Raw genomic sequence first — 20,282 nt, 5'->3', positions numbered from 1 at the left:
ATATATATTTCAGTAAAATTGCTCTATGGTCACCAATGAACGCTTCGAACACAGTTGCATTAATAAGCCGCAAGTCGGCACTAGTAGCTACATAGTCAACCTTTGTGGAAGAGGTTTGGCCATTCATATTAGTAACAACTCTAGTTGGCTCTCTCGAGGTAACCAATAAATTATGACATGAAAACAAATCATTTAAAGATCGAGATTGTGTTGACAGGGAGAAATAATCTATGTTGAGATCTCCACACAAAAAAATTACATTAGAGACAGTACTACAGTAAGCAAGAACATATTCCAAGGATTTAATAAACAAGTTGAAGTCACCTGAGGGAGGTCTATATACACTAATAACACAGAAAGTATTCTCACCAAATTTAATCTTAACTGCACACAGTTCACAGTGCATTTCCACCGAGTATTTGGCCACATTAAGCTGTTGCACTTGAATTCCCAACCTGACATAAATAACAACACCACCATGTTCACGGATGGGTCTGGTATAAAAAGAGGCTATCTGATAACCAGCCAACGACATGTAGGGTAACCGCACAGAAGAACACCAATGCTCGGCCACACTCAGTAAATCAGGGCTGTAAGAACTAAGTAAAACCTCAAAAGACGATATTTTGTTGGCAATGCTTTGTGCATTTATTTGCATCAGTTCGAACTTTTTTATTTGCATCAGTTCGAACTTTTTAGAACCGCTACTTTCGTCGTCTTCACGATCCGATATGGACTCTACAATGGCGTACTTGTTTGCTGATGTTGACTCTGGAGGGCTATTGCTTCGCTCTGGTTGCTGTTCCGTGAGGTTTACGAAAAAATTTGTTGATTGTGATACCTTCCGGCCAGAAAGCGGGATCCAGTAGCTGGGACTGAAACTCAGATGGAAATGACAGCTTGAAGGAAGAATAGACCTCAGGTTGTTTCGAGTTCAACTTTTCACAGACAAGATTAGGAATCCTGTTATTCAAAAATTTCTTGAGATCAGCTATAGACGTTGCAGGACTCAGTCTGGACACATGTATGTAAGAAAGCTGTTTCTTGGGGACACTGGTCAAGGCATTTGAAGCGGATGATCCAATTATGGGCCTATTATTTCTAGGATTCTTTTCAACATGAGAGACTTCGGCTTTTGATCTACGTTTAGATTTATTAGATTTATTCCCCCTCCCAACAATGACACTCCATTCATGAGGGCCAGAATCCGCCAGCACCGACACGCCGGAAACCGCTCCGGAATCCGAGACATCCCCAGATGGACCAGGATCAAGCGTCGCCACTTCATCTGTAGTAGAACGCTCGCCAGACAGCGAATCATCGGGAACAGGAGCAAGCGTAGACACTCCGTCTGCAGAACGAATTTCAGGCAGTGAACCACCTGAAAGATGTGACGGTATCTTTATCTTATCAAGGGAATTCCGTTCAGCTGTTTTCATCTTCGTTAAGGTGTTTTTGTTCGTTTTTAATAATTTTATATCCTCGACGAGTGATAAGATTTGTTTATTTTGAGATCGAATGAGATTCTTTAACTGGAAAATCTCCGATCTTAGTGGGCCGATCATTTCGGTCATCACAGAACGAATGGTAATTATCAGCTGACTCTCACCCTTCGTCGACTCTTTTGAGGGTTCTGGTGGGAAAGATCCTGAAGCATCCACTAACTGGCAATTTTCACATAACCACTCATTAATTAGTCCGTTTGTTCGCATTTCATTGAAAGAATCAATTGAAATGTTAAGGCAACTTATATGAAAACAATTTTCACAATTTATACATTTGATAGAATCATCTTGTCTATCAATTTTATTATCACATTGAGAACAACTTATTCCGCGTACGCGTGTCGCCATGATCGAACACTGATATTATATTTCCGTGAATCCACATCCGATCGCGTTTGGACGTACATTACATACATTTATAGAACAGCCATTTCGAGCTCCGTGCATTATTTCGTATTGGTAGCTCAACCAGAACCATATGAAATTTAGAGTTGAGTTTTTGAGTTTACATGTTAAATAAAAATTTCAAGCTTTGTACGAAATGACGTATATAAAAGATCATGTAATTTTAACAAAAAACATTGTGTGAAGATATATGATCGTTTTCAATTATTTAAGGAAATAAATTACTTCTAAAAATTTAATTCATTTCTATTAATATGATTCAATGATTCATTAGTTACACTTCCAAGTTTAATATTTGCACTTGACTCGACTTGATTGGAGACAATTATTTCTTGACTTGATATCAATATGCTTGATTATATAACTCATGATGATCTGATAAACCATTAGAGAATTTGCCATATATTTGGTAAAATTAATAGAAGCACTTTTTGATTTCCAAACAAAAAAGAATTTTCCATTGTAACGTCATATTGATGAGTGGATATACCCTTGACGACGTGGTATAATCGTTTTGGTGTTTTGCCTCCTGCCATATTGGGATCATTTCCATAGTAACATTCCTGGATGTTCGCCAAGACATAGAAGTCAACCTCAGTGAAATGTTACAATTAGAAGAATTTTCGCAGGAAGCAACACCTTCTGGATCAAGTAGTATTTGTGGTAGTAACAACATGAAAATTGTCAAAATAGTTCTTGGATTATTTTAGTCTTGAAGTTAAAAATATGAGGTTTCTTTTATTCCACTTGTAATTTTTATTAGCAGGGCGCTCTAGTGTCAGATTTACTGTTCACAGCATTCACTTAATTTTTAAGAAGTACTGAAGTAAGAACTCTCCTTTTCACGAAGAGTTTTGAGTTGAAAAGTTGGAGTTGATTGGAAAAAAGTTTGAAATGATTTATTTTCTTTTTGTTTTAAATTAATGTAGGTATTTCTTGTACCTACTTACTATATTTAATACGGATATTTTACCCATTCAAGGTATATCTACTAAATAATTATAAAATGGCATGTCCGTTTAAATAAATAAAATAAATCATTTTTCAAACTAGTTTGACAAACAATTTGAATTTTCAAACTTGTAACCATTGTCATTTGTCAGAAAGATTGACTTGAGTTTGACTTATTTTCAAGTCAATCAATTGACTTGAGTTTGACTTAATTCTGAAGTAAGAACTCTACTTTTCACGAAGAGTTTTGAGTTGAAAAGTTGGAGTTGATTGGAAAAAAGTTTGAAATGATTTATTTTCTTTTTGTTTTGAATTAATGTAGGTATTTCTTGTACCTACTTACTATATTTAATACGGATATTTTACCCATTCAAGGTATATCTACTAAATAATTATAAAATGGCATGTCCGTTTGAATAAATAAAATAAATTATTTTTCAAACTAGTTTGACAAACAATTTGAATTTTCAAACTTGTAACCATTGTCATTTGTCAGAAAGATTGACTTGAGTTTGACTTATTTTCAAGTCAATCAGTTGACTTGAGTTTTACTTAATTTCAAGTCAAACTCAAGTCAATAATAATAATAATAATAATAATCCTTTATTCATGCTAATATCTTACGATTTACATTCGTCATCTTTACAAATTTGCTGTTACCTATATTTGCTTAGCAAAGAATTCTTCCAATGAATAAAAAGTATTGTCAATGAGATATTTCTTAATGGTAAAACGGAATTGTTCCTTTTGGTTTCTCATTGATTGAGGCAACTTGTTATACAGTTTATATGCCCAGAAGTTCGGACCATTTTTTGTTTTTGATAATCTGAAGAATTCATTTCTGACATCCATGCGTGCTCTCGTGTTATAATTGTGAACATCTGCATTTAGCAGTTGAGTGTGGCTTTCATGAATATAATTCAGACATTCGTAAATAAACACACATGGAACAGTCATAATTTCAAATTTTTTGAAGGAAATTCTACAATCCGCCTGATAGTGTAAATTATCCATAATACGGATAACTTTTCTCTGCAGTGAAAAAATTTTTCCTGCATGTGTGGTGTGACCCCATACTAAAATACCATACTTTATTAAAGAATGACACAGAGCATGGTAGGCTGTCAGCAATGTTTCAATCGAGACTTTAAGTGCTAGAGTACGGATAACAAAAATATTTTTGCTCAGTTTTTTAGAGAGTTCCTCACAATGAACATCCCAAGTGAGCTTAGGGTCCAAATGTAATCCTAAAAATTTTACATTTTCTTTCAAGTTCTCATCTATAGATCTTAATGAACAAACTAAAATATCTGTTTTTTCTTGATTCTGCATCAATTGATTCGAATTGAACCAATTTTTTGCACTCGACCGTACCTCACGCGAGTCCTCTAGCAGCTGATTGAGCACCGGTCCACTCAGAAGGAGTGAAGCGTCATCCGCGAATAAAACACATTTTACTGTGGTTGGTAGACATGATGGAAAGTCATTTATATAAATTAAAAACAAGATCGGTCCTAGAACCGAACCTTGAGGTACTCCTAATGTGATATTCTTCAAAGTTAACTCTTTTCCACCCACTGAAACTTTTTGGCTTCTATTGGAAAGATAAGATTGGAGCAGTTTTATACTGCTCTCCATAAAACCATAATACAATCTCAAACATTCAAGTCAACTTTGTGCAACTCTAATCTCTAGGAACGAGCACCTCGATGAACTCACCTGCTTCGATTCAGAATTAGCTAGATGCTCCTCCAACGTTCGCTCCGTCCCTGTGGGTTTCGTGTTTGCTGTTTGCTCCATATAATTCTCTATTCTCCCATACTCGTACATCAAGCCGTCCCAACAAATTACTGGAAAATCGCCTGATGTGTTATTGAAGCATGCTGAAACGATAATTCAACGATGAGACCTAATAAAATTGAACGTTTGAGAGCCTGAATGGATTTATATCCGGTTCATTAAACTTTCAGCTGGCGTAATAATTTTCCTCGAGGAAAATGAAACCCGTTTCGCATTCAGCTATGGAGGAACAATAAATTTGGCGATATTCGTATTCAGCAGAACGGAGAAGATTCTCGCGTTGCTTGTCCGGAAGATTTGCCGGAGGATACTTAGAAAACCGGGAGAGTCTTCTTTGTTCGAACTGGTGGATTCATCTCTAACTCTGCCCGATTTGTTTTTGTCAGAGAAAATATGGAAGATAAATTTGAAAAATTGCTGTTCAGGGGTTCCAGCAGTGGATTTAGGTTCTCAAAATTATGGCTTTATTGACTAAACTGCTCAATTACTGGTAGAGTTTTGAAATTTTTTTCGTATACATCAGGGTTATCCTAAACTGGATATACAAAATGCAATTCGAGTTATTCCTCAGATAATTTCAAGACAGAGGGGTCATATACAGGGTATTCGTAAAATGTGGGAAATCTCTCGGATTCAGATAAAACATAAAAAATAAGAAATAAGTTCCCATCTTTTTTTTTCCTAGCGGCTCTCCCTACGGAGATACGGCCTACTAAATGACGTCACTGGAAATCCATTTTAGTGGAATAAATTTCAAACTACTCAATATAATCTGAAGGATATTTGATATGATAAACAGTAGTAAGGACCTCTTATAATACTGCCCTTAAATTTAAATTACCTCTTTTACTTTACCAGGGGCGGACTAGGATGTTAATGTGCCTTTCTGTGCCAAAACTGCATACTTAAGAATCTTTGTAATTTTGTCATATTCAATAACATAAACAAGAACTTTTTTGTTCCTTGAACTTTCGTATCACACTTTGTTGTCGACAAAATTTTTTATTTTTCGAAAACGGTTCATTTTATCGACGATAAACAGGAGTACCTTTTTTTTAGCTTAATTTTCAAGCTATCCAAATTTGTTTTTTTCTACCCTTTATCATACAGGGTGTTGAAAATGTAAGCATTAAAATGTACAACCTAGTCCGCCCCTGGTAAACTAAAAGAGCTAATTTAAATTTAAGGACAGTATTTTATGAGGTCCTTACTAGAGTTCATCATATTAAATTTTCTTCAAATTATATAAAGTTGTTTAAAATTTATTCCACTAAAATGGATTTCTAGTGACGTCATTTAGAAGGCCTTATATCCGTAGGGAGGGCCGCTAAAAAAATGATGGGAACATCTTACTTTTTTATGTTTTATTATCTGAATCCGAGAGATTTTCCACATTTTCCTGAACACCCTGTATACATAGGCCTCCAAAATGCTTTGTTTTTGAGATACATGGTGGTTTATGTGAATATTTGGGAGGTTTTTCTGATAGCATCTGCACTACAGAAGATATTCAGATGAAATTTGACATATAAACTGCAAATTATAGTTTACGTTATATGAAATGGAAATTTCAAATGCAAATCAACAGGGTGAAATTTTTTCTGGAGCAGTGCCCAATTTTTTCATCCCGAACTTCTTTTATTGGACCAAGGTTATTTTATGAAAAGTTGAATAGGACGAAGGTGACTAAACGACTGTGAGATAAATATAAAAAAATAGTTTTACGGCGTGCAGACAAATTTTCAATTTTGAAAAGAGTACCTTCCCGGGCGGGATTCGAACCCGCAACCTCCGAATCACCAGTCTGTCGCTCAACCAACTGAGCTAACGAGGAGATTGAAGATTTTCCTCAACGAGGAACCACTGATCCCAGAATTGAGTGTTAGTATGTAATATCTTACGAAACTGTATAACAATTCGCGAGGATTGTAAAGTTTAGATGTCAGTATGTAATCAAATAACGTCAGTGATCATCCTTAGTCCATTTAACCCTTCATCTAGCGTCGTCGAATTTTTTCGACTTCAGCTTATTTTCAGGTATCTGAAACCTCCGACCAACCGGACGAATTGCGCCAAATAATAATACGAAAGTGATTATAACGTCCGTGAGATAAATATAAGAAAATAGTTTTACGGCGTGCAGACAAATTTTCAATTCTGGAAAAAAAAATTCTGGTGAATCTTCAATCTCCTGGTTAGCTCAGTTGGTAGAGCAACGGAGTGATGATTCGTAGGTTGCGGGTTCGAATCCCGCCCGGGGAGGTACTTTTTCCAGAATTGGAAATTTGTCTACACGCCGTAAAACTTTATTCTTATATATATCTCACAGACGTTATAATCACTTTCGAATTATTACTTGGCGCAATTTGTCCGGTTGGTCGGAGGTTTCAGGTACCTGAAAATAAGCTGAAGTCGAAAAAAATCGCTTGATGGAGGGTTAAATGGAATAAGGATGATCACTGACGTTATTTGATTACATACTGACATCTAAACTTTACAATCCTTGCGAATTGTTATACAGTTTCGTAAGATATTACATACTAACACTCAATTCTGGGATTAGTGGTTCCTCGTTGCGGTAAATCTTCAATCTCCTCGTTAGATCAGTTGGTAGAGCGACGGACTGGTGATTCGGAGGTTCCGGGTTCGAATCCCGCCCTGGGAGGTACTTTTCCCAGAATTGAAAATTTGACTGCTCGCCGTAAAACAATTTTCTGTTGAATAGGACATTTGATTTCATCTTTTTTTGTTGTTAATAGTTTTTTCGTATCTGCTATACCGATTTCGAGAAAAAGAATCATTTATCTCGAAATCCTCAGGAAAATACAAATTATCACGAGTGCTTCAAACATTATCGATAATTTTTTTTCCACGAAAACTTTTTTTTTTGTCAAAAATATGAAAAGAAACCGATTGATAAAATCACGAGTCCGTTAGAACGAGTGATTTCATCTATATTCGATTTGTCTTCATATTTCGAATATTTTCTTGGGTGATGGCACTGAATCGCTTTGTGTTCATTTTTCATTAATGCACTTTGAACTGTCAATAATGACGAATTCAAAGTAAAAATTCGACGTTTCAATGTGAACAAGGTATTATGTATGGATGTGGAAGTAATATTTAATATTACAAAAGCATAGACAATATTCGATTATTCACCGATTCACGAGACGTTCGTGTAGAGCGCAGCTCGAATGGTGTTTCGCGATTTACATCGAGTGAAGAGGTTCGTATAATAGAAATATATTGTCTATGCTCGAGTGGTATTCGTTACGATTATATAACGAATAATTTCAATAATTATAACCAAAGAATAGCATTATGATAATTCAATGACGTTCCACTGAGCTTGACTTTTGTTTTTTGGCGAACGTTCAAGAATGTTACTAGGGAAATAATCACATTATGGCAGAAGGCGAAACACCAAAACGATTATACTACGTCGTCAAGTAGTTCACTTATCAATACGCCGTAGCTATGGGAAATCTACGGATTCTATTGGTTCATTAGAACATGAGTTGTATAATCAGTATAATCCCGAATGGTTGGCTGGAATAATGCATTGCTATTAGTTGAAACCTTCAAAATGAAAGATTTTGACAAGTGAAAAAATAATCAAAGATATTACCACGAGTGCTTCAAATTTTCTAGATAATTTTGTCTTTTCCACGAAAACTTGTTCATTTGGCAAAAATATGAAATGAAACCGATTGAAAATAAAAAATTATCTGATAAAATTTGAAGGAGTTGTATTTGGGAAGATTATTCCTTTCAACAATTTAATATTCTCTTTGGTGATGACACTGAATCAGTTTATGTTCATTTTTCAATAATGCAGTTTGAGATATCGATAATAACGAATTCTAAGTAAAATTTTGACGTTTCAATGTCAACAAGATAGTATCGATGAGGAAGTAGTATTATCAGTTATAATATCACAAGAGTATAGACAATATTCGATTAGACACCGAGTCCCGAGATGTAGTTTGAGGGAGTGTAGCACGAGTGGTGTTTCTCTAACTAAGTCGAATGAAGAGGTTCTTATAATCGAAATATATTGTCTATGCTCCAGTTGGTATTCGCAAGGATTATATAACGAATAATATTTTTAATTTCAATTACTTTAACCAAAGCGCTGAATTTTGAGAAATTCAATAACATTTCATTGAGCTTGACTCTTATATTTTTTTGACCAACGTCCAAGAACTTTACTATGGAAATGATCACAATATGACAGAAGGCGAAATACCAAAACGATTATACCACGTCGTCAAGGGTATATTCACTTATCAATACGTCGTAACTATAGGATATTCACGGATTTTATTGGTTCATCAAGATATTAGTTATATGTATCATCAGATTAATCCCGAATAAATCGAATAATATCGAAAGAAGAACCGATTAGTAATCAATATAAGTTTTTTGCAATCTTCAGAGTTGACTTCTTTTGGGACTGCATATTGAGTTTTTGCCTAAGGCGGCAGTTTGGCTAGCGACGGCTCTGTTTACCTTCATTCTAAATCATTGCGGAGTAGTTTCCAAGGAGTTTCCACGTGAGAAAAATTGCTCAAGCCCTATGATGTATTAGTTTCCGCTGGGTCTGTTGCACTTCTAAAGCCGTTTTCTATGCGAATGAACATGCATACCTGTTTATACCACAAGGTGTTATTCCTCACGAGCATAATTTGTTATTCGTCTTATTTGTTTAAAATATGCGCATAATAATAAGTTCATAATTAACATTGCACTCCGATTGAATGTTCCAAGGTCTACATCGATCAATCTTTCAAGCTGTTTTTTCTGCATACACCATCAAAGTAAAAATAGAAACAGATATTCTGCGGATTGTGAAACATTTCAATGAATTTGCATTCTTATCCTGAATTTTTTTGTTGAATAAAATTTCAAATGAATCGTTTACTTTAGTACCTCATTCAAAAATTCATATTATTCAATAAAGAATGGAATGACATCAGATCGACCATTCTAATTTATAGTTTTAATGCCATTCGAACATTTATGGGCTCTCAATCTTTTCTTTTGATGAATGATGTACAATGAAGAGAAGTTCTGGCACTAATAGTGCTCTTGATTTTTAATTGAAAGGTTCAAATATGTATTACTACTAGTCATCAGGAAATTAAGTACTACCTACATACCTACATTCCATAAATTGAACGATGAATGAAATATTTGCTGATTTTTAATTTGATGTCGATTTTACTTAGGCTATATTTGATTTTTTCATATTGATTCAAACTATGTGGAATATTTTCAGTTACCGACATGTTAGAACAATCCGTGTTCTAATTTCATCACATTTTTATGCTGAGTTTCTGTTTCTACAACATACTTTTATACTCATGTTTATCATAATCATTAAACAACAATAACATTAAGGGTTGGCAGGAAGACATCGCTCAGCGATTTGCCCACCCATTGCACATTTTTATACAGACTTCTGTTATATATGAATTTGCAATGAAGAGTTCTAATAATAATAATAATAAAACACTTTTTTGAAAAAAAATATTGGAACGGCCTTCGTAATTTCTTGCACAATATAGTTTGTTTGTAGTTATAGAATCAGCTGAAAAAAAGTCGTAAGTTATGGTTTTCGAATACTACTATGGAAATTTCGATTGAAATACAGGGGGTTAATAACATGCTAATATTTAATGAGGTGTTTCTTGGAGCCATTTCAAGAAAAAAACTGTATCACAAAAGTAAGCTCGTTTACGACATTCATTCATATGATTTTATTTCTCAAAATAGCTTCGAGAAACTCCCCCTTAAATATTGGCATATCGAGGAACATTCTTCATACAGGGTGGCCACTTTTTCAATGGGATTGTATTGGTGACTTTTAAACCATAAGAGTTAGAAGGTCGGTCAAATAAAGAAAAAGTTGCATTCATAGAAGCATTGTCAAGCAGTTCAAACAAATCGAGATTATCAGAGCCGGTTATCGAGATATCATAAGAAAAGTAAATTCTGTCATTTTGATTTTTCTTTTTTTCCCACTATATTGCAAATATTATCGAATAATGTTACAGGAATGTTTCATTCGATAGTAAAATATCCTCAATTTTACGTAATCAGATTTCGTATCCAACGTTTCGTACTCTCTAGACCACCCTCAACCTCATTTTTTTCAATACGGACCTGCATATTTTATGACACTTTTCAAAATGACTTTTAACACCAAATTCAACGATATATCATACAATGTCATTCAAATTTGATATCAGGTGATTTTGACCCTTATCCAAATTTCTTTGGGTCGGATCTTACATTTAGGTATACCTTTAGTTTAATTAACAACATGCAATACATTTCGATGAGAAAATCAACTAACTCATCTTGATTCTGATATCAGAATCAAATCAAGAAACAAGTATAATCATTTATATTTAAATTCATAATAATTAAACGAATTATCATTTGATGAAAGAAAAAGATTATTCGAAAGTAAATGAAAATGAATGAAGTAAGTGTTCGAAATGTCCACCATTTTGTAAAATGCACTTAACGGTTCTGGAACCCATACTTCTTATACATTTGCTTATTTTGTCTTCTTGAAAACCTTCCAATACATTCTCAATCTTCTCGCGAGAAATCACTATTGTTGGATTTGTTATTTGTTCCATTGAAACAAATTAGAGAATCGAACTTTATTTTGATATCATTAAGATATAATTTTTGCAAGGCTTGGTATTTGAATTTAAAATCATTGTTTTCGCGTCTCTTGACTATTTTATTAAGAGCAGTTTTTGATAATTTGCATTCACTACAGATCCGACCCAAAGAAAATTGGATAAGGGTCAAAATCACCTGAAAATCAACTTTGAATGACATTGTATGATATATCGTTGAATTCATCATTAAAAGTCATTTCGAAAAGTGTCAAAAAATATACGGGTCCGTATTGGAAAAAATAAGGTTCAGGGTGGCCCAGAGAGCACGAAACGTTGGAAACGAAATCTGATTACGTCAAATTGAGAAAAATTTACTGTCGAATGAAAAATTCCTGTAACATTTTTTGATAATATTTTAAATAAAGTGGGAAAAAAAGAAAAATCAAAATGACAGAATTTACTTTTCTTATGATATCTCAATAACCGGCCCTGATAATCTCGATTTGTTTGAATAGCTTGATAGTGCTTCTATGCATGCAACTTTTTCTCCATTTGAACGACCTTCTAACTCTTATGGTTTAAAAGTTACCAATACAATCCCATTGAAAAAGTGGCCGCCCTGTATATGAATATACCTATTCGGAACTAAATATGTGGAATAAGCGTGAAGAAGCGGATTGTTCATTTAAATAACAAATAATAATTAATTATTGAGTACTAATCAAGTTCTGTCTGGAATTTCTATCGCGTGATCATGTGAACAGTAGTTATATCATTTCATAGAAGAAGTGAAAAGTATTGACTTCTGTTAATTGCATATAATCTTCATAAATGAGAAGAGATTTCCGCGGTAATTACGGTTTCGTTAGAATCGATTAGAACTGGAAAATGGTTTATTCAAGATAATTGATTTGAAATGAACCTGCAGCAAAATTAAATTTGCTTCGCTCATGTTTTGTTGAAAATATAAAATTTCGTCTATATTGTCTCAAAAAAAAAAACTGGAAAGAATAATTGGAATTTAAATTAATGTAAAGCAAAGACCTATAATAACATGGACTGAGCGATAGAGAGAGACCATTGATATCGGTGTATTGTGACAAGGATGAAAGTTTAAAGGCATAACATTGGTTTTCTGAACTGATTGTATGTGTTTTCTTGTGGTGATTACTAATTTTTAAACAATTTACTGAGTGTTTTTTGGTGTTCTAGTGCTTATTTTAGTACTAATGAACAATTTTAAGTATCTCTGCTTCCTGTGTAGCTTATAATTGTGTTGTTATATCCAAAAAAGGGTTGGACGTGACATTTCATAGGTAAGAAAACAAGAAGGGATTTATCGTTTATTTTATTGAATATATTCACAGGTTTCCGAGAAATTAAATTGAATGGGTGATAGAAATATGGAGTAGAGACAAAAAACCTTCTGCCAAAACCGTAATATGTAGTAATCACTTCAAAACAGAGGACTATTATGTCAATCTCTATAAGGAACCAAAGTTTTGAAGGAAGGAGCCATACAATTTTGATATTGAGAACATGTGTTACTATAATGATAATGAATACTATACAGCAAATTCCTGCCCTTCATAGATACGGAGTTATGAATTTTTGACCATGTTATTCCAGTTTCGAAGCCCTGATTCGAATCTCTTCGTCGGATGTTAATCACAATTTTTTTTATATTGATATTTATTATATGTTTTTTTCCATATGTGCTTGCATATTTGATGATAAAAGGTAATATAATAAACCCATGTATAAAATTTGCAGTACTTTTTTAAACCGTTAGAGTAGAGGAAGATGTATACTTTTGGAACGTAAGGCTGAATTTGTCCTTTGATAGGAAAAATATGGCACTTTCATTCCCAATCACACTCACTATTTAATTTCCTCGTTCTATTTCTAAAAATATTTGGGCTATTTTTTCAGAAGATAAAATAATAAATTTTAAAAATTTCATAAATTTTCTGTTGTGTTTTTACTTATCACAAATTTTGAATTTCCTAAAGCTCAGTTACACTTGTAGCTATATTATATCGAATATAAATTTAATTGTCTATAATATTATTGATATACTGAACTATCTAAAAACTCTGGAATAGAAATTAAAAAATATTTTCTTTGAGGTAGCACTCAATAAAATTCACCTTTTTCTGAAAGACATTTTAGACAACATGAAAATCTATACCATACAATTCTTAAATGTGTTTCATTTAGCTATTTCAATAATCAACTCATGCGAAAAACTCAATATTTCTCCAAAAAAAAATTAAAAACGCGCTATTCCAATAGCCATTTCCCATATCAAGCTCTTTCAATTCTAATTACATCCGAATAACTCAATATTTCTCATTGAAAAAATTAAAAACGCTTTATTCCCATAGCCATTTAGCTATTTCAATGATCAACTAATGCAAAAAACTCAATATTTCTCCAAAAAAAAAATTAAAAACGCGCTATTCCCTTAGTAAATTCGCGTTTTCTGCCTTTCTACTTCCTTCCTTCACAACACCTCTCTCTCTTCGATAGTCCGCAGAGCGCAGTGAGTAGAAGCCACGTGAGGGTTAGTCCATGTTATTATAGGTCTATGATGTAAAGAGATATCATATTTCTTAGCCGAAGGTTAGGATTCTGAGTTTTCCAATAAGAGGTTTCATTTTGCTATTCAAAAAGGCGTTTATATTTAAAGAAAAATCAATGGATTGTAAAGAGAAGCTATGCCATTGAAAATTGGAAAACGATATAGGCCAAATGACTGCCACGAGCTACAGCAGCAATATTCTAAGTTTTTGATCGATGCACACAGTTACGATTATTCACATCACTTACTTGTCCCATCAGCTCAAATTTTTCCACCGGTTTCACTATATCCGATAAGGCGCTTCACGACTACCTAAAAGTGCTGTATATTTTTGCGAACAGTGATTGCAAAATTTTTACCATTTTTGTAGACAATTTTAACAATTTAGATGCGTTGTTGAATCGTGTATGTAATAATGTAGTTTTACCTGTCAAATGTCAAAAGATAACATCTGCCCAGATAGCGAGCTATTCAAACTGAACCTCTTATAGGAATACCCTGTGTCTTCTATTAATCTTGACTCTGTCGGTACGTTGACTTCCTCCTGAATAATTATGAGTTCCTTATGATTCATGGTCAAACGGCTTTTTGAAGTCTATAAATATCTAGACTGTATCCGTGAAGTATGGAACAAATTCATATTCAGCTAAACAGACCATTTTAAGAAATAATCCTGAAACACGTCGATTTTTTTATTTTAATTTACCGTATTTTAAAATAATAATCTAATATAAAAGGTGAATTACTTTTGAGTAATGACGTCACCGTCATTTTTTTTAATGGAACACCCCCATTTTGTCTCAATTTTCCGATTACTCTAGCTGAGCTGATTCCAAAAATGTATCACATGTTGATTCCAATTGGTACAGGGTGGACAAAAATACAATAGTTTTGTTTGTGCTCATAAAGTAAAGCGTAACATTCTTCATTACTTAAATAAACAATATTATCAAAATTACTTATTGTCTAGCGGCAATAAACAAATAATGAAATTTCACGAAAAACTAGAATATTACGTTTTTTAAATTAATAAGAAATAATTCCTTCCATATTCTGTCTGCTAGATCACAAGTACCAAACATGTTTGGAAACAGCTCATTTTTATTAATCTAAAAATGTAACAAACTACAGGGTGTAACATTCAACCCAACTGCCGCTAGACAATGAGTATTTTTGATAATATTGTTAATTTAGCTAATGAAGAATGTTATACGTTACTTCATGAGCACACACAAAACTATTGTAGTTTTGTCCACCCTGTACCAATTGGAATCAAGATGTGATACATTCTTGGAATCAGCTCAGCTATATTAATTGGAAAATTGAGATAAAATGGGGGTGTTCCATTAAAAAAAAATGACGATGACGTCATTACTCGAAAGTAATTCACCCTGATTATTATTTTAAAATACGGTAAATTGGAATAAAAAATCGACGTGTTTCAGGATTATTTCTTCAAAAGGTCTGTTTAGCTAAAAATGAATTTGTTCCATACTTTACGGACACAGTGTATATACTTTAGTATCAAGGCGTTTTTTGAGCGTTGCTCTCAGTGATGTTACTTCAACTTTACATCCCTTTCCTTGTTGGAAAGCCATCTGTGTATCTGATGAAGTAGCTTACTGTTTACTCTTGGCAAATGACTATAGTCCGAATAAAACCAAATTGGTATGCAGGTGAACGCACTTCTTGATTGGCCGTCTTGCTGAATGTGGCGATAGCACAAAGTGACGTTACACAAGTAGCTCTCAAGTCATATTAAGACGCATTAGGAGGATGGGGAGGCAGATAAGAGTAATGGACTTCTGGAAGTTACGGTAGACTTCCGAGAATGATGTATTATCTACTAAGTTACTCCATTCCGGATTATATGAGCCAAAACAGTCATTTCGACTGAGAGAGATTACATTTCCAAGCAGAGTCATGGAGCAATTACCTCCGGATTCTGAAGGACATTGAAATTACGGATTCTGTTTGATTGACGTGAATGCGCACAGTTCGTCATCACAATATCCTTGCTTCTTATCAAAATACTGCGAATTTTGAACAATACTTTATACTTTCTTCCTTCGAAACAAATATTACACTGTGAAAAGAACATACAACAGAAATCGTTAACAAAAATTCAAGAAGTGAACTTGGCGTCAGGAGCTTCTGAGCACTCGTTTCGTCATGTGCCTACCCATTTACCTATTCGAGGAACGAGTGCTCAAAAATCTAGTGATGCAATCCGAATCTCAAAATTTCATACTTCAGCAAAGACTAAACGATAGAGTTGATATTCTGGGTTTCATCTGAAAAATTCCATGTTCCGTTCAAAATTTCAAACTGATCGCATTATCAGAACCATAGAAAATTCAATAAAATGTTTGAGGAAAAATACACAATATTTCCGTGATTACTGGGTTAATAATTTGAAAATGTATATACAGGGTAATTTACTGAGATGGCCTATTAGACTTTCATGGAAAACTAATCATAATTTTGAGCTCAAAATGTGCATATTGGGGTTTGAGACAATGATCTTTCTCCCTAAAATACTTTTAAAGCTTTTCAATTTCCGGTTATACCGGAAACAGACTGCTACTTTCTCATTTCAAATGGCACACCCAGAAAGGAATGTCGAATACATGTGTATCACATTTTTCAAAAAGATACCTAAAGAACTACAAGCTATTGATAGATTTCACATTTTTAAATCCAAATTGAATAGGTTGCTTATAGATATGAAACCCTATTCTGTTCAAGAATTCCTTGCAACATGAGATCTAAACGTTCATTGCTCCTTTGTTGATGTGTTATAATATTCTAGAGAAATAGAATTGTCTATAGTTGTTGACGTGTTCTCTATACATATTTAATGTTTTTTTGAGAATAAATTCCTTTATTATTATTATATTATTGCATTAGATAGCTTTTTTGATCACAATTCCGGCAATATGCCATTCCTTGTTTCTTTCTGTTTCTTTCATTTGTTAAATTTGTTGAATTTGTTTTCCGGAAGTCACAGACTTCTCCACACAGTGAGGAATTGCGGTTTTTCCTCATTTAAGGTTCTTCCTCGAGAACTCTTGAAGTATTCATTTTAGGTATAGGGTTTGCTCAAATAACCCCCACTATTTTTGTACGTAGAATCGATGGAAATAACAAAAAATATCGTTTCTAATTTGGAAATCTTGAGTTTTGTTGAATTTGAATTGTCCAAGTTCATGATCTTCTTATAAACTTCCTGTACGTTTTCGGTCCAAACTGCAAACAGTCTTATAATGCTACGTATTTGCAGAATCGAAAAAGTAAAAACATTTTTCGAAACAAGCTTCTTCCGTCCTAAAATGTGAAAAAAATGTGAGTCCTCATCGCCACCATATTTTTGCATAGGAATCCCATTAACTCATGATCCGTTGAGTTCTTACCCATGGTATGGCATATTGCCGAAATTGTTCACAAGATATCTATATAATGATGCAATAATATACTGGGTGTGCCATTTGAAAAAAGGAAGTAGTAGTCTGTTTCCGGTATAACCGGAAGTTGAAAAGATCTGTAAATATTTTAGGGAGAAAGATTATTGTTTCAAACCCCAATATGCGCATTTTCAGCTCAAAATTATGATTATGTTCAGTTTTCCATAAACGCCTAATAGGCCATCCCGGTGAATCACCCGGTATAAAATAATCATTTCAAGCTTCATTAAAAATTTCGTGTGGATGTAGATGTAGATTTAAAGAGGTTTCATTGCACTGCGACTTTATGGTCTATTGTGCTCACCATCAGAGCTGTTATCGCCATTAATTGTCGTAGTCTACAGATCGACCTCCAATTTCTGAGTTCTAATGAGCTCCAGTATCTTGGATGGCTTCAAGGAGGTTACTTCCTCACTTCTTCACGTCTCTTGTTCAGAGCTCTTTTTGCGTTCTTTCTTCCCCCACAAAATCTGTAACTGTCGTTTTCTGCTCATTATAATTAGGTGCTTCCTGAGGCGATAAAATGCTCTGTAAGAAATCCAGTGAGGGGATGTTATTTATTTTTGCCAAGATCCATATACTTGTTAGATCTCGTAGTATCAAAATTTCAAAGAAGTTGGTCCAACTCAGGAAGATTCCGCCAGAGTGTTCCTCTTTAGGTTTTTCCCTTGTCCTTAAACTCTTTCTTGTGAGTAGGTACATTTACCTAAATCACAACAAGGCCATTGAAAGCATAGATCGCCTGACCTAACGTCTATGGACTTCAGAAAAATATCAAGTACCTATACTAATTTTCAGCTCTTATGTAGAAATGTAAGGGGTGTCCCATTTTGTAAAAATTTTCATAGCGATATCTCATGAAATATCAATTCAATTAACGTCATTGAATTCAATGTAAAAAGTTGCTATAAGAACGTTTTTACAGAAATAAAAAATTTTCAACAGAAAAAAGTTACAGCAATATTTCAAACATGAATATTTTCGAAAAGAACCCTGTAACACCCTGTAACTATAAAAGGGTGATAGCTATGGCGTTGCGGTTTTCGCCAATGAATTTCTCATGAAAATTGGCCCTCAGAAGTAGGACTTCCCAATTTGGCCCATCTTGTGCTCTTGACGTTTTTTATACATATCATATAAATCACTGTTATGAAAATTTGAACTAATTCTTCTGATATAATTGAATTTCTTCTTCGTGTTCCAGGTAAACATCATTTTAGAAGCCTGCCAATATCTCCTTCTCCATATTTGTGAGTAATCCAATTTGATACCGTTGTAACTTTTTATTATGATATACCAAGCATGAGTGAAGCCATAGAATTTGAATTGAAAGAAATGATCGTTTCGACTGTTTCCGTTCCACTCGAACAAATAATTTAATTCGAGACGATTAAATGGAAAATTGAGAAGATTTGAAGCAAATGTAGAAGTACAAAAACTCAATAGTACTATTAGCGTTTTGGTTTTTCGATTGTATCTCTTTGAGCTCTTGTTCTAGTTATTTGACTAAGAATTGGCGACATGAAATTTTGTAGTTGAGTTTGCGGGCATAATGAAAAAGTTCAGTTGTTGGGCAATATAATTTTCGTCCAACGTATTAAAGAATGCGTAGGTACTTAATTCGTAACTTCCTTTTTTTCTGTTGAATCTAACAATATAAAATAATGGAGTAGATAATGATGATGATAATAAAAACCATGAAATACAAAGAACTAAGGTTAAGAGTTTAAGAGTAGCTTTAGCTAATCTTCGCCTTTCGGGGCAAATATTTGTACATTTGTTGAATAAAGTCGGTTTATTATTATTATTATTATTAACTACTTATTTTATGTTTCTGTACTCGAATTAAATATTTATGTTTAATTTCAAAGTCTTATTTGGAAATGAATTATTAAAAATTGTATTGATTCCATTACACTCATTACAGCTATTATGCACAGGCGAAATGATGAAAAATTTTCAAAAGTATTGTTTTTGAGAACAAAATTTTGGAGAACAAAATTGACAGTGAACTCAATTTGAAAATATTTCAAAAACATTACTTCAGTTGGATAGAGAAATTTTCTTTTATTGTTTAATCTCAACTTGATGCCTTCATCTGAACTAACAACGAACATTTTTAAAAATGGCATAATTTCGAAATTATATCAGAACAGTCCGGGAGTAGATTAGGAAAGGTCGTGCTTCTATCTCGATTTGTATTTAAAGAAAACAAATAAAGATTTGAAGAACGGAATCACAAATAAATTCGAAAAGTAAAAGACTTGACTTTTATGTTTGTTTGTACTGTCGGTATTGTCATAGCAACTAAGCGATATCGAAGATTTTGTGAATCCTACCTATATATGAAGTTCTAGAATAGCGATTCTTCCAGGAGATTTCAGTCTGGATACTTTTCTTCTCAGGAAAGGACAACTGATAACAGTTTTTCAATGAAGTGTTGGCAATTCCAGATATATTCGGAAAATATATCTAAATATATAATTAGATAGATAATAATTCTATATATATTTGGAGAAAATATCTAGATATATAAGTAGATTAGATAATTTCAGAAATATTCAATTAGTATCAATGATTCAAAATTCAAGAAATACTGTTAAAGTCACAAAAAACTTATTATTCTTTTGATACAAATTCAACAACAACAATGTTATTCTGAAGAACGTATTATATGTATTGCATGTGTACGTTGGAATTTTTCCCGATTCTTTTATTTGTTCATTTCACCAATCATCTTGAGAAATTACAACGTTTAACTCCTCGTTTAGTTCACGACACTATTGCCATCTTTTCAAAATAATATACCAAATATTTTCTTGTACACGGTAAAGTCTTGGTTTTTACTTCAAAATTATTCAAGTCTGCAAGACTAACGATGCAGGAAATAACTGAGTGTTTAATTACGAACTTTTCGCTTTGCTGAACG

At 33.5% G+C, this 20,282-nt stretch overlaps 2 protein-coding genes and 2 non-coding genes across 5 annotated transcripts in view; 2 read left to right on the top strand and 2 right to left on the bottom strand.

Moving 5' to 3' along the window:
* Positions 1-20,282, top strand: part of LOC123671944 (alpha-1,3-mannosyl-glycoprotein 4-beta-N-acetylglucosaminyltransferase B) — a 257,900-nt gene that overhangs the window by 33,918 nt on the left and 203,700 nt on the right. The gene's annotated exons all lie outside the window — the stretch shown is intronic.
* LOC123671943 (probable 3',5'-cyclic phosphodiesterase pde-5) overlaps positions 1-20,282 on the bottom strand; it is a 338,133-nt gene that overhangs the window by 266,744 nt on the left and 51,107 nt on the right. The window contains exon 2 of one of the 2 annotated variants that reach the window (XM_045605841.1): positions 4,581-4,744. In XM_045605841.1, coding sequence (XP_045461797.1) covers positions 4,581-4,691 — 111 coding nt within the window. In that variant the 5' untranslated portion in view covers positions 4,692-4,744. Of the gene's footprint in view, positions 1-4,580; positions 4,745-20,282 lie in introns of those variants that run through there. The other variant, XM_045605846.1, reaches the window with a different exon arrangement.
* Trnat-ggu lies at positions 6,423-6,495 on the bottom strand. Its single transcript has one exon. It is a non-coding gene; the product is annotated as a tRNA-Thr (tRNA).
* Trnai-gau lies at positions 6,849-6,923 on the top strand. The gene has a single exon. It is a non-coding gene; the product is annotated as a tRNA-Ile (tRNA).

This window comes from Harmonia axyridis, chromosome 2, assembly GCF_914767665.1.
Source record: "Harmonia axyridis chromosome 2, icHarAxyr1.1, whole genome shotgun sequence".
Lineage (NCBI taxonomy): Eukaryota > Metazoa > Arthropoda > Insecta > Coleoptera > Coccinellidae > Harmonia > Harmonia axyridis.
Note: the sequence above shows the minus strand (reverse complement) of the source record. Positions and strands in the feature narration are given on the sequence as shown.